A 22,811-nucleotide genomic window follows, 5' to 3' on the forward strand; every position below is an offset into this window, starting at 1 on the left:
GATGGATGGTCAGAACATCTGACAATAATGAATTCATACAAAGCGCCTGGAGGTCAGTATCTGCACGTGGTTACTGCCCATCACGTTAGTTCTCAGCCTAAGACAATTTCTAAACTCAAGGGCATTGAGCTAATTGCAGCACAGAGTATGATGGTTTACTTGGACCTAATGAAGTGGGAAATAATTACAGCTCTGCACTGACCTATTGCTCAGATTCTTTCCCTGCTACCAGCGCATAATAAGACCCTGTTACAAAAATTACATGACTTACTGTACAACATTTTAAAGTCTGGTGAAATCTGTTAATGTCAGTCTATAACTATGATCCTTGTGTATATTTTTTGAATAATTTCTCCTATCCTAGCGTAATATGCAGAGACAATAGCATAAGTACAGTATAAGTAAGCCATTTGTAATTTGATTCCCATTAAAGCGCAAACGCTGTGGCTCTGTAGCACTTTCAAAACGTTGCTCTGTTTGTTTGAGCATCCTGGCCAACGTGATAAAGCAGAATTGCCTAAACCGATGGTCTGAGTTGGGACCATCTGTTTTTTGAAAAATGACAGAGTGTTTGAAAACATTATTTTGTCATACATTTTGCATTGGATCTTTTCACAGACTGGGATGGCACATTACCATCCCAAAGTATACCCTGGTTTTGATGCGAACACTTAGCATTGAACACAAGCCTATGAAAGCATACAAGCACGCGTGAAAGTACATTTTACTGTGTGCACATACACAGTCAATTGACGTATATGCATTATGACTGCTTCAAGGTCTATTTCTCCTCAGGAGTATTGACACATAATGATGTCTTTATATTCTTCAAACTCGAAATATACAAATGCAGGTATCTACTGACCTCTTCACAGATGAGCTCTTCACGTGCAAATCCACTGTTGTTGTTTCCACAATTGTCTCCTGATGCTTACCAGCAATTCATCTACTTCTAGTGCTTTTTCGTGACCGCAACAGCTCAAATGTGAGTGTTGCCACCTTGCGAACCCACTAATTATTGCAAATGATTCCAGGTGCATGTGCATTCTGCACATTCAAATAAAAATTGGGCTGCACGTGTTCAGTGCTTGAGCACTCTGCTGGTTTCCTTGTTATAGTTTTCTTCCAAACCTGGACATGTGAAAATGGTCTATTCTGTTTATTGGCACTAGTAGCACAGAAATTCCACACTTCGCATTTAATTTTCTTGAAAGTTTGATCTTTGTTGTGCCATGCAACATATGCTTACACCCAAGTTCATTAGGCTCAGAGTAACACATACAGCTTACCTGAGAGATTGTTAATAATGCTGGTTTAATTAGAAGCCAGTCATTATTACCTTATTGTGAGTTGCCTTACAGTGAGCTGGCTATGGTATTTGATCCATTAACACATGAAAATCTATCACCTCAGGCCATTGCTTTACTGCTTTCTCTGCAGTTAATGAAGCTGTGATATTTGTAATCCATAAACAGTTGACACATTAAACTTAGATTGTGTTTAAATACCGGCATATCATCTGCCATTTTTGCCTCTGTTTCCCCAGGTAGTCTACGTGAGTGTTATTCAACAGTCCCTCCCTGCTGTCTAATGGAGAAAAGCTGTTTATAAGTACATTAACCAGCCTGTGCGTTCACTCCTTTCTGCCAGCCCGCACTGCCTTAACCAGTGAGAACTAATATGTGGGCAGCATTTGCTGAGTGGGAGGTAAACAGTTGGAGTTCATTCAAAGCTACTTAAGCTCTACAGAAAACCTCACACACAAAAGACATTTTTTTTTTTAGTCCTGAATGTTGTGCCGTTCTTGTCAATTCTATGGATACACCTTCTGAAAGCTTAATTAAAAAATCATTATGATGTCAATATCCAAAAACACTGTGTGTTCTGCGTAGATCAGAGAAATTAGTAATCACAGAGGACTTATCGGCACAATCTTCTTTGGATCAGAGTCAGACCTTGCAGTGGTTGGTCCCCTTTCATCCATTTGATGGTGGAGGCCGGCTTGCTGCCCATAGCAGTGCAGGTTATCTCCGTCTCATTCCCCTCACTCACAATTTCCTCACGGGACTCTAAGATTGGGTTGCCTGGTGGAACTGGCAGAAGATCAACAAAAGGATTAGAGATGATGCGGCAGATCTTCTGCATTGGATCATGTTTTTTATTTGGCTCCTCGCTAAAGGACAAACTGTTTTTTTTATTTTTTTTTACGTACATCTGCTAATGATTATCGAGAAGATAAATCAGTAATAAAGTGTACAAAGTGAAAGTACAATATGTATCGTACAGATGAAAAAGGTGTTGTTTTTGAGCGGTAAATACCCAGCAGCATACAGTATTTTGTGTTTTGGATGCTAGTCTCCAGTATGGGAATCTGGCTATGCTGGTGTCTTCACCAGGCTTCTTAAAGGAATAAATCCCCCCAAAATAAAAATTTCTGATTATTTAGATTTTTTGGAAAGTATCCCAGGTTTTTAAGCCTCCGAGAGGGATAAAGGCCGATTGCGGACAGTGGTGCGAGGAGAGAGAGATCATTTACGGACATGTCCATCATGTGTGTGTGTTTGTCTTTTGTTTAAGTTAATCATTAAAATATTGTTTATATTGCCAGGCCAATTCTCGCCTTCTCCTTTCCATTGAACTGCTTTACACTGGTGCCGAAATCCGGGAAGAAGGAGGGATACGCCGTAGTTGAGTTCTTGCCACTACCCCAACGGAGCAGCCGCGGCTGTGTGCAGGGGGACGGAGGAGCCCAGCTGCCTGGAAGTGGAGGAACGGCCACCGACCGCAAGGGGAGAAGGGGCTCCTAACCGACTGCCTGGAGCGGTCAGGGCCACTGCCAGGAGCGTAGGAGTCCCCTACCGGCCGCTGAAACGCTGGCAGGGTCTGAGACCACCGACCGCGAATGGGGATGGGCTCGCTGCCGACCGCCTGTAAAGCAGTTCAATGCAAAGGAGGAGGCGAGAACCGGCTTGGCGATATAAACAATATTTTAATGATTAACTTAAATAAAAGACAAACACACACACATGACGGACATGCCCGTAAACAATCTCTCTCTCCTCGCACCTCGGCCTTTGTCCCTCTCTGAGGCATAATTAGCCTGATAAGGGACTGGGTGTGTATAATCACAACCCGGTCCCGCCCTCCGCCCTGTCACAGTATGATTTTTGTTACTAAATGTCTGGTGAATTTTGTATGTATTCATTTTGAAAGCAATTGTGTTCCCTTAAATAAGGAAGGATTCCATTTTATTCAGGATGGTTGGCAACCATTCCTGCGAAGCACTCCTAACTGGTCTTATTGTATATTTTGACAGAAATGGACCCACTCAACCAATTAAGACATTTAACTTTTTTTTTTTTTCATACAGAGACCTGATACCACGTTACCTCACATGGTGCTGATGGTACTTAATCATCTGTCTTTATGACAGCAACTGTTGGAGGGCCACTTTTTTTTAATATCTCACATTTTTATGTCCTTTTGTTAAGAGTCCATGTTGTGACGGAATGCATACCCTCATAAAACTCATGCTACTTTAGAGAGCACTCAATTCCATTCAGTTCCATGTCCAAATATGCCACATAATAAAGCTCTAAAGTTAGTGTCATTCAATGCAAGAGTCTCCCAACTGCACAAAGCTATCTCTAGAAAAGCTCGATGTAGCCTTTTCAACATCTAAGAGGAATGCAGTCGATACGCCTGCCAAAAGCGATCTACTAATATCAATAGCACAACATCTGTTCCTTTTTGTTTGCCTTGTGTTATTAGAAACTGCATGAGAGTAATTGATTGATATTGTGTCATGGTGAGATTCAATTAAGCAAGTTCAATTGAGTGAAAGAATCAATGGGGTTAATCAATAATCAGGATTTTAGCATTTCAAAGGTAGACGTCATACCCAGGACTGTGATGTCTGCGTAGGCTTCTTGCGGGGGGTCCGTGTAGAGCTGGCAAACATACCGTCCCTCGTCCGAGAGTGACACGTTGGACAACGACACCAGCAGCTCATTGTCTGAGAAGTTAACCAGCTGAAACCGGCTGTCCTTCAAGGCTGAGGAAACATAAGCGTGAAAAGTGAGGTGTACAGCTGTGACCAAGCAATGAGACTTCCAAATGATGGTTGCTACATGAAGTTGTCAATTCAGTCAATATGCAATATCATGAAGTTTTAGGGAGTTTTCCTTTCGAAAGTAAGCAGCACTATGCCCTACTCTCTCTAGAAGGTGCAGGGCAACTATCTGACATATGCAACCCTACATCACTATTACTTTATTTTGAAAAAGAAATGTATCTTTATAACATAGCAGCAAATTCATGCTATTCTTATTATTGCTGTTAAGATTGTTAACAAATAAAACTGTTCCATCATACACAGTAAAGCTCATTTAAATCTTTAAATCAAATTTATTTAAACTGACAAACTGTTTAAACTGTTCCATGACACTGAACAAATTACTTCAGTTTTCAAAATGATTTGTAATTCAAGATCACGTGATCATAAACAGACAAATTAGAACCTGTCAGTCTATGTAAATCTATTTTATAATCATTCAAGATAATATATAGAGACAAATGTATGTTAATTTGACACTTGTATATCTAAGAACTGACATGGTGACATTAGTATAGCAGTCGACTTTCAGTGTGGGCATTCCAAGTTTGAGTCCAACTTTTGACAGTTTCACTCTTCTCTCCATATCCATCCCTTGTAAGCGAAGACAGACATTGGCTGTATGCCGCCGGAGAGTCACTTATTTTAATAAAAAATTCACACACAGTGTAAATAATTTGTCTAACTTATTTAACTGAGATTTAACTGAAAGTAAAAACGATGTCCTCGCAGTGATTGGGGGGCTCACTGAAGGTTGGGCAGTGCAGCGAAGGGCTTGGTTTTGGTAGGGCCACACATGCGCTTTTCCAGGTCTGGAACACATGGTTAGCGGCTTTCTTCAGTGGCATGGTGAAGAGACTAGTGAATCTAGAGCAACGCTCTGCATTTAAAAGCAGGAGTGATGAGGCACCATTACGCAATAAATCAAGTGCGTTTTGTCCCGCTGTAAGCGATGTATTTAAATTCCATCACAATACTTATACTACATAGATGAATATGTTCAATTTTATATAATGTTTATACAGTGTATTTTCATGAACAAATTACTTTGTAATTCAAGATCACGTGATCATAAACAGCCAAATTACCTCCTCGAAGTGACCACAGCATGTACCCTTTGCTAACTGTCTTGTGGAAGGACCTTTGTGAAGGGATTCAGTTGCTCACTTTTGTTTGAAACGACTCTTTGAGTACTTTGAATGCACTTCAAGAGCACGAAAATGCTGTTTGGAATTCAGCCTAAATGAGTGAACTCAAAAATCAAGGTGAACTTTGACACAAGCTTGGAGTTTAGGAAGTCGATGATCTAACTTAGCAACTCACAAGTTTAAGAGCTTTGATAGTGAATTTTAAGAGCCCCCTCTTAATCCCAACCCTGAACAAGGGGCGCATTTAGAAGTCTCCTTCCAAAAATAATGATGAGGCCAGGTTGTTTTGAGCAAAAAGACTGGCCGTGGAAAGAAAGGACTGATTTTATTAGAGCTTGGACTGAATTGCAATTGATGTGGGGAGTTTCTGCACCATGCATTAAACTGCTGTATGACTTAAGACATAAAGGGTTAGTTCACACCAAAATGAAAACTCTCATTATTCACTCACCCTCACATTGTTCAAAACCCCTAGGACTTTCTTTTTTTCCAGAGGGACACAAAAGGAGATGTTAGGCAGAATATTAGCCTTTAATTAAATAGTTTTTTTTTCCTCCATACAATAAAAGTGAAAGGTACTGAGGCCAAAATTATGCCTCACATCTTTGTTTAGAACAACATGAGGGTGAGCAAATGATGACAGAATTAAAAACTAATTTGTGAACTATCCCTTTAAGGTAATGCTGGAGGGCTGTAATTTGTCTAAATTAGTACAGTACAGTACATCTCTTCTTGAAGTGCTGCAAAAGAGATGTAAATCTCTGAAAAGCAAACCCGCACATGAACAAGGCCCATTAGAGTGCATTAGAAATTCTAAAGTATCAGAGTCTGTTCGAGGCTGACAGTGAGTGAATGTGATTGTTCTTTGTCCCAGCTGGCTAGATATGCTCTTCAGATGTCCTAGGCTGCTAATCCAAATTGACACACAGATTGGAAAATGAAAGGAGAAGGGTTACAGGAAATTACATGTAGCATGTTAGATGAAACACATAAAACTTGGATTGTTATGCAAAACAGCAGAGTGCTATTTCATTGTGCATTGATGGAAATGCACAATGGGAAGAATGGATTGCCTTTAATAAGGGCTATGGCCTGATGTTGTTTTGCATTTTATGACAGTTAACATTACAGCATGTACAATAGACATTATTCTAGTGTAGCCAGTCTTTTGACTGGCGACATAAAGTCTGGTCCACATTGCTCATTATACTGGCCAGGAACTGACCACTTAGAAAGAAAATAAGTTTTTCCACACAATTGTTGAACTAGTACCTGAACTAAGATCAGTTTGCGTAATATACCCGTTCCGTTTAAATTTCAAGTGTCATTTTTCCAACAGGGACATGAAAGCAGGAACTTTACTTAAATAAGGTTTGATGTAAGTATGTGACGCTGTTGTGGCGGCGACGCCTTATGTAAAATAAAAACATCTTTATTAGTCCATAATACAAACAAGTAAGCAAAACGATTATAAGTTATGGACATAATACAATGTACAAACTATTTAAACGATAATCACAGAATACTAATGATATTATGATCCTTTATTCTCTTGCAGTCTTGTTAAATTTTCTTATTTTCATCAAAGCCTTCACGAGCAGGACTGGCCATCGGGAGATCCGGGACTTTTCCCAGTGTGCCGGCCATGAACCGGTACTGCGATATGCCAAAGTGGCCTGCAAAATGCAGAAGGGGACAGTGAAACACATTGCCATATTTCACTCTAGCACTACCTCCGAGACACAGGCTCTGGTTTTGTGCTAACCAGGAAGTAATCACATTTACATAAACAATGATGAGCGTGATCCGGAGGTTGAATTTTCACTCAAATAAATTTTGAATTCTCCACCGACGGTTAGAATAAGGGTTGGGGTTTGCGTTCGGGGTAGAGTTAATAAAATATGCATTCCCATTGTCTAAATCACATCATTTACAACTAAAAATACAACTCAATCTTGGCACCACTCTGTGGACATTTCACCCAGAAACTGGAGCTTACACGTGTGCATACATTCATCAACACTTCCAGCTACAGCCACTGGGGGCAGTGACTAAAAATTTGGTAAGCACAGACTGATTTTTAGTAGCAAAACCTTCAACCTACTGTTAACCTGCCTACTGAGAGAATAAGTAGACTGTATAACTGAAACAGTCTTGCCATTAATCTCTCTTGCCAATAATAGAAATATATGTTCATTGATATTTTCATTTCAGTGTACTGAAAGGTTATTTTACAAAAAAGTGTTGAAAATATCTAATTTGTAGCGAATGTCAAGTCTTGAGAAAATTAAAATGACAATTCCTCGAGCCATCACTTTAAAAGTCACATTTTAATTCCAAGTTGTTCCTAAATGGCTTTATAGAGCAGCTCTACCATAAGTGACAGGAAATTAGATTTGCAGTCTGAATGTAATGTAACAAATCCTTACCTATTGCTTCAGAGCAGCGACAATAAGCCACTGCTGAATCATGATATGGAATCATAACGAACTGCATCAAGCAATATATCATCAGATGGTATCCACAGGTGCATGCTATATACTGTACGCTAAGACACATTCCCACTCACGTGTCACATTGAATGCACAGTTCCAGCCATCTGTGCTGAAGGGATAAAACTAGGAATTGTTCAAGTGGCCATACTTTCCACAAACAGAGCTGGCAGCTCAGTAAACATTAGACAGAATAATACATTACAGCATTAAAGAGATTGAAGGCTGAGCATCCCTCCAGTCACATCCACAGAAATAATGTCAGAGCTTGTGGCTAGAACGCTCCCTCAGTCTGTCTGTCCCTCCCTCTCTCTGTTTCTGTCTTACTTCCTACATAAAAGGGATAGTTTAATTTAAATTTGTCAATTTTTTCTTTTAAATTTCAAGAATCTGACTTATCTGGTTCTCAAGTTCAGCTCACTGTAGGGGAAGACTTGGCTGACCTTCAAGATTTTTCAACATTTCTTCTTTAGTGTTTTGCGCGAAAAAAAAAGAAAAAGCGACTCAAGGGTGAATAAATAATGACTAATTTCTCATTTTTGAGTGAACCATCCCTTTAAAACCCTCCCTATATTCTGTCTTGCTCTCTCTTTCTCTCTGTCTCAGAAAGCAAGATTAGCAGGTAGCATGCAGTGGCCACTCCGGATCCAAAAATTGTGCTATTTTTGTTAAAAAAGCCAGACTTTTGCGACACATGGACATCGGAGCAACCGGTGTTCGTGTCTACCATCGCCAGACACTACTGAAATATAAGACTCATGCAAAAACCAAGCTGCATGATGACCTGCAGGAGGCGCTACGCCTACTCGGCTTGCTGCGGAGACCAGGCCTCCAGTCCTCGGCATCGCCTGATGCCAGTGGCCGGGGGAGAGGATGTCGTAAGCAGTGTGCGAGGAAGCGGAATCGTGGAAAGAGGGCGGGGTCCATGCTTGGCTAAAAACAAACCCTAGCTATCAAATCCCATCTATCCTGCTCTCAAATGTTTGCTCCCTGGACAATAATTTGGACTATATCCGACTCCAACAGGCTACGCAGCGTGAGTTTAGAGACTGTTGCGTCTTTGTTTTCATGGAGACGTGGCTCAGCGACAGAGTTCCGGACACCGCCATTCAGCTAGACGGACTCGTCTCGTTTCGTGCCGACAGAAATACAGCTCTCTGCGGTAAGACTCGCGGTGGTGGCTTGTGTGTTTACATCAACACGGAATGGTGCAAGAACTCTATGCTAGTCTCTAGTTACTGTTCATCGCTGTTGGAGCTTGTGACTGTTAGATGCAGCCTTTTTATTTACCACCGGAATTCACCTCTGTTTGCATAACCGGAGTTTACATTCCTCCCAGCTCTAACGCTAAGGAAGCGCTCTGTGAACTGTATGGGGCAATGAACGAACTGCAGAAAGCTCACCCCGATGGATTGTTTATTGTTGCCGGAGATTTCAACCATGTGAATCTCAAGACAGTGCTCCCTAAATTCCATCAGTATGTCGACGTTTCAACGAGAGGGGCGAACGCGCTTGATCTTGTTTACACAAACATCCCAGGTGCATACCGGGCGGAGCCCCGCCCCACCTCGGCTACTCAGACCACATCTCTGTTAAGTTAATTCCAGCATACAGACCGCTCGTCAGACGCACAAAACCGCTTCAGAAGCAGGTGAAAACCTGGCCAGCAGGAGCCATCTCTGCGCTTCAGGACTGTTTTTGTTTTACATGTTCAGGGATGCTGCAACATATGGTGATTCTACCAACTTGGAGGAATACACAGCATCAGTGACCAGCTACATCAGCAAGTGCATTGATGATGTCGCTTTCTCCAAGACCATCACCACATGCTCCATCCAGAAGCCGTGGATGACTGCAGAGGTGCGCACGCTGCTGAGGACCCGAGACTCCGCCTTCAGAGCAGGCGATAAGGCAGCCCTAAGAACAGCTAGGGCCAAACTGTCCCGGGCCATCAGAGAGGCAAAGCGCGCACACGCCCAGATAATCCACAGTCACTTCCAGGACAGCAGTGACACGCGGCGCATGTGGCAGGGCATCCAGGCCATCACCAACTACAGGACAACATCAGTTGCCTGTGACAAAGATGCCTCCCTTCCAGATGCGCTGAATGAATTCTACGCTCGGTTTGAAGTGCAGAATGACGTGGTGGCGAGGAAGACCACCCCTCCTAACAATGACCAGGTGCTCTGTCTTACCACGGCGGATGTGAGGAAAACTCTACATAGAGTCAATCACGGAAGGCTGCTGGACCAGACAACATTCCTGGCAGAGTGCTCAGAGGATGTGCAGACCAGCTAGCAGATGTTCTTACCGACATCTTCAACATCTCTCTGAGCAGCGCCATCGTTCCAACGTGCTTCAAGGCCACCACCATCATCCACATGACATCATCCACAAGAAGTCTTCAGTGTCCTGCCTCAACGACTACCGTCCTGTCGCACTCACACCAATCATCATGAAGTGTTTCGAGAGGCTCGTCATGAGGCACATTAAGGATCAGCTGACCCCCTCACTAGACCCACTGCAGTTTGCTTATCGTCCAAACCGTTCAACGGACGACGCCATCGCCACAACCCTCCATCTGGCCCTCACTCACCTAGACAAAAAGGACTCATACGTATGAATGCTGTTCATAGACTTCAGCTCAGCATTCAACACGATAATTCCTCAGCACCTGATTGGAAAGCTGAACCTGCTGGTCCTGGACACCTCCCTCTGCAATTGGATCCTGGACTTCCTGACTGGGAGACCTCAGTCAGTCTGGATCGGGAACAGCATCTCCACCACCACCACACTAAGCACGAAGGCCCCCCAGGGCTGTGTGCTCAGTCCACTGCTGTTCACTCTGCTGACTCACGACTGTGCAGCAATGCACAGCTCGAACCACATCGTCAAGTTCGCAGATGACACGACCGTGGTGGATCTCATCAGCAAGAACGATGAGTCAGCATACAGAGAGGAGGTGCAGCGGCTAATGGACTGGTGTAGAGCCAACAACCTGTCCCTGAATGTGGACAAAACAAAAGAGATGGTTGTTGACTTTAGGAGAGCACAAGGTGAACACTCTCCGCTGAACATCGACGGCTCCTCTGTGGAGATCGTCAAGAGCATCAAATTCCTTGGTGTTCACCTGTTGGAGAACCTCACCTGGTCCCTCAACACCAGCTCTATCACCAAGAAAGCCCAGCAGCGTCTCTACTTTCTTCAAAGGCTGAGGAAAGCACATCTCCCACCCCTCATACTCACTACATTCTATAGAGGGACTATTGAGAGCATCCTGAGCAGCAGGATCACTGCCTGGTTTGGGACTTGCACCGTTTTGGACCGCAAAGCCCTGCAGTGGATAGTGAGGACAGCTGAGAAGATCATCGGGGTCTCTCTTCCCTCCATAAAAGACATTTACAAAAAACACTGTATCCGCAAAGCAACCAGCATTGTGGACGACCCCACACACCCCTCACACAAACTCTTTACCCTCCTGCCGTCTGGAAAGAGGTACCGAAGTATTCGGGACCTCACGGCCAGACTGTGTATCAGCTTCTTCCCCCAAGCCATCAGACTCCTCAATACTCAGAGACTGGTTTGACACACACACACACGTGTCCTGAGTTGTACTTTAATTACTGTCACTTTATAACTGTCTGCTACCTCAATAACTGCTATGTGCATAGAACACTATCTCATAGTATTTTATGTTTACGTTTTTAGAAACTGTCATCTTTTTGCACTACTGTGTACTGGTCAGCGCTGCACTGTCTCTCACTGTGCCTATTGTCCTGTTCATTTCTTGTACTGTCCCGTACTTTTTGCACATGTTTGCACGTGCAATTTATATAGGTATATAGGTATATATAGGTATTTTAAATAGGTATTTTATTTAGTTGTGTAGTCTCATGTGGTCCTGTGTTTGTCCTATGTTGATTTTATGTAGCACCATGGTCCTGGAGGAACGTTGTCTCATTTAGCTGTGTACTGTACTAACTGTATATGGTTGAAACGACAATAAAACCACTTGACTTGACTCTTAACGCAAGCAAAACTCTTGTCTGGTGTAACTGGCACTAAAATACGCCTGCAAGAGGAATTACAGTAGGTCTTACCAAGAAATTCATAAAATGAGATATGAAGTCATGACAAATTGTAACTTGACCTTTTAACAATGTGTTTTTGTCAATGTGTTCAACATTGAGCAAGTGGAATTAGGATAACACGTAAATGTGTTTCTAACTGAAATATTCAATCACTGTGTTTTCTTTGAGACTAAAGGATGTAAAATTGGCCCATTTCCACAAGAGCTATGGAATCTTGGCCAAAAGGACAAACAGAACCAAACTTGAACTGAAACGTGGAATAACGGACATCTGGGCATGCATAAATAATAGCATGCATGAATGAGAATGGATTTAACAGCTTTTATCCCAATAGCAACTGGTAACAAAAGGATAAAATGCATAAAAACATGTAAGGGATGCTACAGATTTAATTTGCTGTATGTGATGAGGAGGAGGAGGGCGTGGCCAGGCCGTGATGGAGTGGCGTTGGCGCTGAATCAGCTGATCAGCAGGAGAGCAAGATAAAGGGGAGCCGGAGATGCTGGTTTGGAAGCGAGAGAACGATGTACTCGGCCACGCTGCATGTGTGTCTATGTTTTTTTACATTCCATTTAAGTAGAGTTAAAACAAGTTAAGGAGGGGAGTGCGTCATGCCGGGGGTTTTCCCGACCTGAGTCAGGTGATGGAGGAGTGTGACGAGGAGGAGTGCCCTGAATCGGGCTAATCAGCCGGGAGGGGGATAAAGACAAGTCAGAGGTGCCAGTTCGGGAGAGAAAGAGACGCATGTAGCCGAGCTGCATGATTGTTTATGTTGGCTTTAAGTTGAGTTTGACATTAAAACTGTATGTTTAATGTACAGCCGCTTTCCGCCTCCTCCTTGACCATCCTTATACAGTTACACTGTACAATACTGTAATCTGTGTGTTACTTGAGAGTTTAATAAACAAATGTTACTTGTCAAGGGAAACAAGTTTTTAAATGTACAAATACTTCAAACATGCTCAAATATTTAATCAAGCCAAGGAATATGGGCTCCCATAATGAGATAAGCCAACAATTGTACATGCACAGAGCATTTGAAATAAATTTTATAAAATACCTCTCAAATAAACTGTCTACTTATCTGAAATGATACAAGGTATAAGCCCTATGGAAATGTAGAATACTCCATAGGAGGGAACAAAGAGGTGATTGGGGAGATTCCCTCACATTTGATAAACTGTGTTCGGATCATGGGTCAGACCATCACTTAGCAGCTCATCAAGGCTCTTATTTAGCAGAGAAGGTGAGATTATATGCTTTGCATGCAGAGTGCCATTGAGGTTCTAAACAATCTTAAGGCTGGAATCTAAATGGACCGCTCAGAGGACTCTAATCAGCCTGACACAATTACACTCTGTCACTCAATTACTGAAAAGGACCTAGTCAACAATGCAATGCCCTGTTGCTCTTATAAATTATAAGAGATTGGCTTTGGCCATGCCAATGAACTAAATGATGAATTTGCATGGGGTTGCTGGAATATTTTGTTGTGTACAATCGAAATGTTCTCTGAAAACAATGGAATCTGTGATGGAATTATGAAATTCCATGTATGCAATTTATAGGTACAGGGCACAGTATGAGACAGGGGTGTCAGTAAACTTGTTTTAATTTCTGCTGTGACCCAAAACTTTTGCTGTTTTAGGAGGGAGATTTCCATATAGACAAACAGGTGCTCATGTTAATTAGATACAATAGACAAATTGGATAGTACAAAGTCTGTGTAGTGCAGGATGAGTCATCGATATTTTTGGTTCCTTTTCCAGTAGAGATAGACTGAACATTTTAAATGTGTATATCTGCTAAACAGAGAATTTTGTCAAAGTGTATGATTGGACTAGCATACAGATGACCTCAAAGCAAACAAACAGAGGGTACACATGGGGAATTTAAATCATTTTAGTTTAGTTTAGTTTCAGTCCATTTGCTGGGTCAATGAAAAGGTGAATACTTGAAAATATATTTAGATTACAGTTATGTAGATAACAATGGACCAAGCAAAATGATATGTAGCTCATAGATACAATAATGCTACACAATACTGCTCTGTAAAGGCAAAATGCAGTAACTACACATCTTGTCAAAATTTAGTTATGACCAAAATCATATACTATGATCTCTTAGACTATGATCTGTCATGTGACAGATGGGTTTGTCTAAAATATGCTTAGATTTAGGCAAAATTGACTGTGAAAATCCATACTACAACAAAAAGTGTGAAGCTTTGAAGCAGTTTTAGTATTGCTGTAGTTACTGCATTTTGTCTTTATAGGGCAGAGAAAAAATCAAGAAAATGTAAAGGCTTGCTCCCAAAGTAACAAGAATCGAATGCTTTGGTGCTGTTTTTGCAAAACATTTCTCTTGAGGGAGCATGCCATCGGAACCCCCAGAAAAAAAAAAAAATCTTGATGGGGCACCTGCGCCACAGAACTGATGAAAGGCTAGTAATGTCCCTGGCATGAGAAAAAAAGTCAGTAGTGCTTACGTCTAACATCTCTGAAGTAGATGGTCTGTCTGTTAGGGTTGAGCAGCTGGATGACGGAGTCGTCGTTGTTTTTCACTCGACAGCTGATGATGGCTGTCTCGCCCTCGACCACAGAGACATTATTTGTCACCAGGTTCTGACCCTGCGCTTTAACCCAGAAAAACAGATAAAAGCCTTAAAATAGCAATACCTAAGTAAGGTTATTACATATGGCATGTCTTATCACAATCCGGATTGTAATTACAATGCATCCACAGAACACAATTGTTCTCATTTGGCTGTTTGGCTATTCAGTAAGAGATGCAATCATGACCCTTTTTCTTTAAAAACACAAACTGAAAATAGTATTGGAATTCAGATCATATTTCAGTCATTTCTTGTATCATGAAATTGTAAAAGTTGAGGGTAAAGCTGAATAGATGACTGCCATTGTAAAGTGAATTCCCATGAGAAATCCTCTGAATACTGATGTTCTTGCATAACATGTGCATCCATTTTAAGGCATAAAAGAAAGTGAGACTGACACGTAAATAAATGTAACAAGCAACAACAATGCAAAAACAGAAGTCAGCATGCACATGCAATGTTAAGATGGCTGGACTCTTGCTTTGGATGTAGCAATTTTGCAGTATTGTGGGGGAATTCATGTTAATTGTGAGTTTATTTGCAGGCTTTGTCTTCAATGTTTTAAAATAATATAAAAAAAAATATTTTAAAACAAATATAAAATTTAAAATTTCTTTGAATTTAAGATAAAAATTATATTCAAATGCTAAATCTGCATTTGAAATGTGTGCCAAGTACTGAAAATAACTTATGTGGGAGGTCTTTGGCTATTGCATCTTTCTCTCATCTCTCTGTGTCTTGCAACATAAGCTATGCATTGACTCATGGTGTAGCACGTTTTCATCACAATTAGCACGTGTCACAGTTACCACATAACACGCGGCTTTATGAACTAAAATCTGTGCACAAAAGTGCCACAACTGTTTAGTGAATTTGTCCATGAGAGTTAAATACAATGTAACAAGCAACAACATTTCCCTCTGCATTGGTAAAAACATGTAGACGTCAGAATGCTCATGCAATGTTAAGATGTACTAAATGGGTTCTCAGTTTGGACATATTGATTTTACAGCATTGTGTGTTTGTGGTGTGTGCAAAACACCCAGGCTACAAGACTGCAGCCCTCAGCAAACAAGAGGGGAAGGCTGTTAATTGCTGCTCAGGGCAGAACTTTATCAAATCTCTCCATCTAAACACAAGGTGATGGAAGCTGGCAATCAACAGCAGCTCTCAACAGCATAATACCCGGACCTAAACAGCAAGCTCTGCAAACACAGCCAAGCACTGTGTATCGGATCCACTTCACCGGAAGCCTGCTGATAACAGCTGATAATTAGAGGCTGCATCAATCCCTTATGATTTACATTCAGAATAGGGATTCATTCTAGCTTGCAGGTGAAGAAGCAGAAAAGCAAATGTCACCTTGTTCTATATTTATATCCACAGAGCTGAGAGGCATAAAACATTAAACATCACACATGACTTTAAGCACCAGTCGTAAGACAACACCAGTTGTGGTGTAACTAACTAAAAGTAGTGCCACTGCTAACTTAAAATGTAAAACATTAAAAACTCTGCCACTACAGTCAGACAAAATACACATGTTAAAAATACATTATCTGAAAAACCTAAATATCTTATGCAGTGTTGTTTCTAAATCAAGATCAATCAAATTGTTTTAAGGATTTTTAGATATTTTTACAGGAAAACAATACAAAAATTATTATTAAGAATATGATTTTGCCCTAATATCAAAGGTCTTACAAAAAAAATTGAAATTATGATCCAACGTGAATTTTCTTGATAAAAAACGTCTAGGTTACGGATGTAACCTCCGTTCCCTGATGGAGGGAACGAGACGTTGTGTCAAAGAAGCGACACTAGAGGTCTCTCTTGAGCGCCGACTATACCTCTGATCTATGAAAAATGGCCAATGAGAAGTTGGCAGACAGAATTTGCATGTCCCGCCCCCGGACATACGGGTATAAAGGCGGGGAAATAAGTCAGTTTCATTCAGGATTTTTCGGAGGAGCCGGAAATGGTCCGGCCACAACAGTGACGTGGCCGGGAGGACACAACGTCTCGTTCCCTCCATCAGGGTGAGCCGTGTACGTGTACTGCTGACACAGGAGTGGGCAGGTACTTGATGTGCCAAAACTACCAGCTTTATCAGACTGCACGTACCCTTCCCCCAATGCCCCATAAAGTCGTCAGAATCCTTATAGTTACCCAAACTGAATTGCATAACCGAGTCGGATGGTCCTGGCCAGCCAGCGTGATGGGTTGGGAAGTGAAAGCCATGCATCCAAGCTCCGTGCTAGGGGCACTAATGGGACGATTATTTTTGACATACCCGGTGGGGCTTCGAAGCGAGGCAGAGCAGGTAGTACGGCGTCGGGAGGCAAAGGTGCATCCCGAGGCTCTGGTGCTGAGAAAAGACTCGAAGCACTTACCTTGCTCTGCACACCTGGCAGGAGGCGGGTTAGGTGGAGGTATCATCTAGACTCGTCAGAACCGGCCGCCCGGTGAACAGTCATGGGGCTGAAGGCGGGGGGTCCACCTTTCCCTAACTCTTGAGGTGTGGCAGCAGAGTGCCGTGAGAATGGCATTTGTGCATCAGCCTCAGCCTGGGCGGGCGGGCTGGCCCGAAGGTGGTAGCCCAGACGAGTCATCCGTGTCAGATGCCGGACCGCTCCCCGATGCAGTGGCGAGCTCATCCAGCTCGGGGGGCTCCAGAGGATAGGCAGGCTGGCTGTGAGGCGAGCCGCTGTTGCCTCGAGCCAGGATGGAAGTCAACAAGCGTGCCGGGGGGCGGGAGGTTGGCGGGGGTGTACCCGCTGAAACAGAGCCCGCTACCAACCCCAGATCGCCTCCATCGCCAGCCGCGTCATCCTCAATCCCGTGGGAAGAAGGAGCGACGCGGGGAGCGGCTGGAGTGGTGTTCCTTCAGTTGAAAACACTCTTTTAGGTTGCGCTGTCAAAGTGCCTAGGGGCGCTTCCGTGCAGAGAAGGAGAAAGCCGCTGAAGTGTGCCGTAGATCCAACAGCAGCTCACCAGAGGTAAGAGGAACAGGTGTGTTTGACTCGCAGCTCGCTGCATACACGACCATCGGCTCCAAAGAAAATTTCTGAATGAAACGCCTTTATACCCGTATGTCCGGGGCGGGACATGCTAATTCTGTCTGCCTTTTTTCATAGATCAGATGTATAACACCAGACTCCTGAAATCTTCATCCATTACAAAAATGTTGGCCCTCATCCAAATCCATGCTAGAAGTCATTCCCCTGACACCCCCCAGTATTTTTTCTAATCCCCCTTTCTCCAAGACACGAGGACACCTATCATTCTGGACATAATTCATCTCATGATTCCATCACAACAATCAGGTCTTTTTACTAAATATATAGACATTCTTTATCATAATCAAATGTTGTTTATCTTTCAACAAAGGGTTTTTCACACAATGTCACCCTTATTGTAGGGCTTTATGCTACGTTGTTCATCTTTTGGCAAACATCTCGCACATGGCACCACATCAGGGCTCAAACTAAACATTGTCCATTCTCTGACAGATATCACACAGTTAACGTTCATAAGCAAGCATGGCAATCCTCAAGCAATTATATCAGACGAACAATGCCCCCTTTCTCATAAGGGTCATCAGAAAACGCAAGCACAGCTTATCCTAACGTGAAGGTATTGCACCTCCATGTCAGGGATATTGCTTACTTCATACACCATTGTATGTTTCAGTTATCATATCTCCTTTTCACTTCTCCAGACTCAAACTTCAGCCAAGAAAACCTGGTTCATAACTGTGAAGGGGTTACAAGTGAATGGAGGAGGCGAGAACCGGCTTTACATTATAAATAAAGTTTAATGATAAATTATACACAAACATAAACACATACAGGGCAGCTGCCATAGTTCTCGCTTTCTCCTGAACCGCCATCTCCAGTCGCCTTTATCCCTCGCTCACATCATCGGGCTGACTGAGGTCCATGCGTGCGTCATTCCAGCCCAGCCCCACCCTCCTCCGTGCTACAATAACTCATTTGGAACTCCTCTCTTTGGGGGGTAGTATCTGGTTTCTCCTTTTGGGGTAGGCTCCTAGCTCCTTGCCTCCTATCTCTGGCAGAATCTAACGGTTTGAGTAGCAATCTCATTGGACTACCAGATGGGACTTATGCCAAAAGAGAAAATATATTCTGTGGTTCAATATCATTATCATCCTGTGAACCCATTACAGTGGTACCAAAACCTGGGAAGGAGGAGAGATGCACTGTTGGAGAGCCCTTGCCGCTGATGGACAATGCTGAGGAGGTATGCCAGAAGGCGGAGGAGTTTCTGACGTCTTTTAAGAGTCAGAGGAGCCCACTGCCGTCCACCAGGAGGCGAGGTCCAGCCGACAGCGTGTTCAGGGACTGGCGAGCCAATTTTTTTTCTCTCTCTCTCTCTCACTCCCCTTGTTCTACTCAGATTCCCAGGAGGCAGGGATGACCAGCCGGTGGAAGGACAGCCAAAAGGGCAACACAAGGGTTTCCCCTGCCTGAATCAGTCTATGTAATATAATATTAATATTGGGGGTATGTAACGAGGAGGAGCTGTAACGATGGATGCCCAGTGCTGAATCAGACCAATCAGCCGGGAGAGGGATAAAGAGGAGCTGGGGATGCCAGTACGAAAGAGAGATGCATGCATGTGTGTGTGTGTTTTGTGTACTGCTGGAAAGCAGTTTAATGTTGTGTTTTGTTCCAGTTCCCGCCTCTTTGCTCATCGTGTGAATCTGTTACAGAAATTATAACAACACAGGGGTAAGAGTAAACAATGACTGAATTTTCATTTTTGGGTGAACTATTTCTTTAACATAACCAATAGTGTTCTTGTCTCTTGCCTCTCACTAACTGTACTTTCTCTCATATAGCATATGAAATTCTGATTTGTTTTAGGGAATACGCTGTTCGGACAGTTCATGAAAATGAATGAACCATAAAAAAAAAAAATGACTTCAGTTTGTGAAGTCAGTTGTCCCTGAGTGGCATTTTTATCTTATTCTTACAGTGAAATAAGTATCTAAATGCTGCTGTTCATTCATGTTTTTAACAAATATGTTTTTTTTTTTTTTTTTTTGTTAAGATTAAATCTAACAAAATTGTGTTAGGCTTATGTACAAAACAATGGGGAAAACTATTTGTCAATAAGAAAAAAATATGTAACATACAGTACATTTAAGATATAATATATGAAATGTATATTGTATTACGAAAACCTTTGCTTTTGTTTAACGTTCCATCCATATCAAAAGGTGTCAGTGTCAAGTCAAAGACCTACATTGTATTGGCCAAACTGGGTGCGCCTTTAAACTATCCTCCACGACTCCTAATGCAAATTTGTACGGTTGAGCTACCAGACACCTTCAAACCCTCATGACATTTACAGAGACTAAAAAAGCATCTCAATTTTCCTCACTTCGATTTGTAGAGACAAGCCAGCTTAGCCCCACATGTCCCAGTGAAAGAACAACAAATAGCCATTAAAAATAACACATTTAGCCTGTCCTCCTGGGTTGTGAACGTTAGGGATGATAAAGCATGGTCCACTTCATGAAGTAGCATTAGCAGACAGGCGTGCTGGGAGTGTTTGTGAGACACAGAGGTGCTGTACCTCCACAATCTGCGGCCATGCCTGACGTTAAACATCCGTGAAGCCAGGTTTCATGCTGCCACAAACACGGCAAAGAAAAAAGCAAAAAAAGTACTAGTTGGAAAGGATGTCAGAAACTGAGGGGGCTCAAAGATGGGGATGCCGCACGTAGGAAACAAACAGTATGTTCTTGTTCATGATCAAAAATACTGTACAGTAAAAGCCTGCTGTTTTGTTGAAATGCTATAAAATTGTACTACAATTGCATGCAAATACATTTGTAATCAGTATTTCTTTCTTATTTTCTAGTAAAAATATCTCACCATCATTCTAACAAGAACCAAATTTATATTTTCTCTCATGTAGAATAAGAAATTCTGATTTGATTTAGGGAATATGCTGTTCGGACAGTTCATGAAAATGAATCAACCGCAAACAAATTTAATAATTCACAAGATTCAGTTTGTGAAGTCAGTTGTCCCTGAGTGGCATTTGTATCTTATTCTTATAGTGAAATAAGTAGCTAAATGCTGCTGTTCATTCATGTTTTTAACAAATATGTTTTTTTTTGTTGTTTTTGTTAAGGTTAAATCTAACAAAATTGTGTTAGGCTTATGTACAAAACAATGGGGAAAACTATTTGTCAATAAAAAAAAATATGTAACATACAGTACATTTAAGATATAATATATGAAATGTATATTGTATATGTATAGTTTCATTGGTATAGTAAATGTATATTTTCAAAACAAGACAAAACAATTATTTTGCAGTGTCAAATTTAGGGAAAGCACCATTTACAAAAAAAAAACTACAGAAAGAAGATTCTGTAAATGTTTGCTGGAGGAAATCTATCCTCCACACTCCTAAAAAAAGTTTTCAGGTTCAGAACCAACATCTGGAAAACCTTTTTAAGTTTTATTTTTTTTTTTTTCAAAACCATCCATATGGTCCTTTGAAGAGATTGTTTGGTCCAACCAATGCAAGTGAATGGGTACTAAAATTTTGAAGCTCCAAAAAGGACACAAAAGCAGCATAAACGTAATCCATAAGACTATGGTGGTAAAATCCATATCTTCAGAAGTGATTTGAGAGTTGTGGATAAGAAATTGATCAAAACTTAAATTAAATCCTTAAATCCTATATTACTATACATTCTCCTCCCTGCTCATTAGGGTGAGATATGCACAAATAATGCAAATCACCAAAAACAAAAGGAGAGGAATGTGAAATTGCAAGTGCAAGTGAAGTTTTGTACAGTAGTAAAAAAAAGACATAAATATTGATCTGTTCCTCACCGACACCTTTCATATAACTTCTGAATATATGGATTTAACCACTGGAGTCATATGTCATAAGTCATTACTTTTATGTTGCCTTTAAATGCATTTGGAGCTTCAAAATGTTAGTACCCATTCACTTGCATTGTATGGACCTACAGAGCTGAACTATTCTTTTAAAGATCTTTGTTTATGTTCAGCAGAGGGAAAAAAAAGTCCCAGATATGTATGAAAATACATATCTGGGATGCCATGAAGATAAGTAACTGATGAGAGAATTTTCATTTTTGGGTGAATCATTTCTTTAAGAACCCAGAAAAACTAATATGCTTATCTAAAGAACTTATGTAAGACTTTTTTTTTTTTTTTTTTTATCTCCATAGAGTTTGAATAGCCATTTCAAAAACCCTATCCAGCAGAAATTGTTCTTGATAATAGTCTTCTTTGCTGAACCTAATTTACTGCAAGATACTACAGAATCTATTGGTGACAGATGCATGTGATGTGCAACAAATTAATCAAGTAGACAAAAGTCACATGACCCATGCTTTACTGATGTAGTTGGATGTCTACAATATAACCTCAAGCAAGACAACATTTAATTGGCTAAAAGATTGATTGTGATTTAACTCATTCACTTGCCCTTCAATGGCATGTCAGCCGTGATAGCCTGGTTCAGTGCTGCCTCAAAACCAAATCAAGGTGCACATCCTTCACTCCTCTTAGTGAACTTACAACAAGCACTCAAGTTTATAACAAAACCTGATGACTCTGACCTCATCACCAAACAGGCTACCAAACCCTATATACGTGTACGTGCGCTGCTGGTGCAGGTGCGGACAGGCAGTTGCGTGCCAAGTGACAGGCTGCATCAGACTGCGTGTACCCTTCCCCAATGCCCCATAAAATCGTCATAACATTTTTAGGTTCACAGCACCCCGAAGGGGGGAACAATGCGACATGCCAAGCATGGGAGCAGGCTGCGCCAGCCACGCCTTTTCCCTCTCTATGTTTCTTGCATAGTTAAAGCGGCTGGGGCCATCTTAACACTATCACATGCATCGGGGACCAACACCTGCCCAGGCTGCCACAAGCCACATGGGTTTTCAGGCCACATGTGGAAATGGCGCGGTGGTAGATCCTACCTGCTGCGAGGGAGGAGTTGCTACGAACACAGTGACCGGGGGGCAGGGACTGCCCAAGAGAGACGCGGGTCCACCCATAGGGGATTATTACACAGGTGTCCATCATGTGGAGCACCTATTCCAGTACAAAGTAATTTTAGTACCCGTAGTGGGTCTGGTTGGGGAATTCCTCCGCTGAATTCACGGACCTGAGGGCTAGGGAGGAGTCAAGGAAGCCAAGTTACTTGGATCCCCTGGGATAAGAGTGAACGTGATCACCTCAGTGGAGGGGAAAGACGCTTGGTACAAGCGGAACACCAGGTCAGTTGTTCTGCATTACCGAGTTCTACTGGCTCGGACCTGAG

The 22,811-nt window shown here is 42.0% G+C and overlaps 1 protein-coding gene across 4 annotated transcripts in view; it reads right to left on the reverse strand.

Moving 5' to 3' along the window:
- The window catches only part of LOC127629419 (cell adhesion molecule 1-like), a 289,304-nt gene that overhangs the window by 78,818 nt on the left and 187,675 nt on the right, over positions 1–22,811 (reverse strand). For 3 of the 4 annotated variants that reach the window (XM_052106503.1, XM_052106501.1, XM_052106502.1), the window contains 3 exons: positions 14,334–14,480; positions 3,902–4,054; positions 1,956–2,093 (listed from right to left, as the gene is read on the reverse strand). In XM_052106503.1, coding sequence (XP_051962463.1) covers positions 1,956–2,093; positions 3,902–4,054; positions 14,334–14,480 — 438 coding nt within the window. The remainder of the gene's footprint in view (positions 1–1,955; positions 2,094–3,901; positions 4,055–14,333; positions 14,481–22,811) is intronic. The other variant, XM_052106504.1, reaches the window with a different exon arrangement.

This window comes from Xyrauchen texanus, chromosome 36 (assembly GCF_025860055.1).
Source record: "Xyrauchen texanus isolate HMW12.3.18 chromosome 36, RBS_HiC_50CHRs, whole genome shotgun sequence".
In the NCBI taxonomy this organism is placed as follows: domain Eukaryota; kingdom Metazoa; phylum Chordata; class Actinopteri; order Cypriniformes; family Catostomidae; genus Xyrauchen; species Xyrauchen texanus.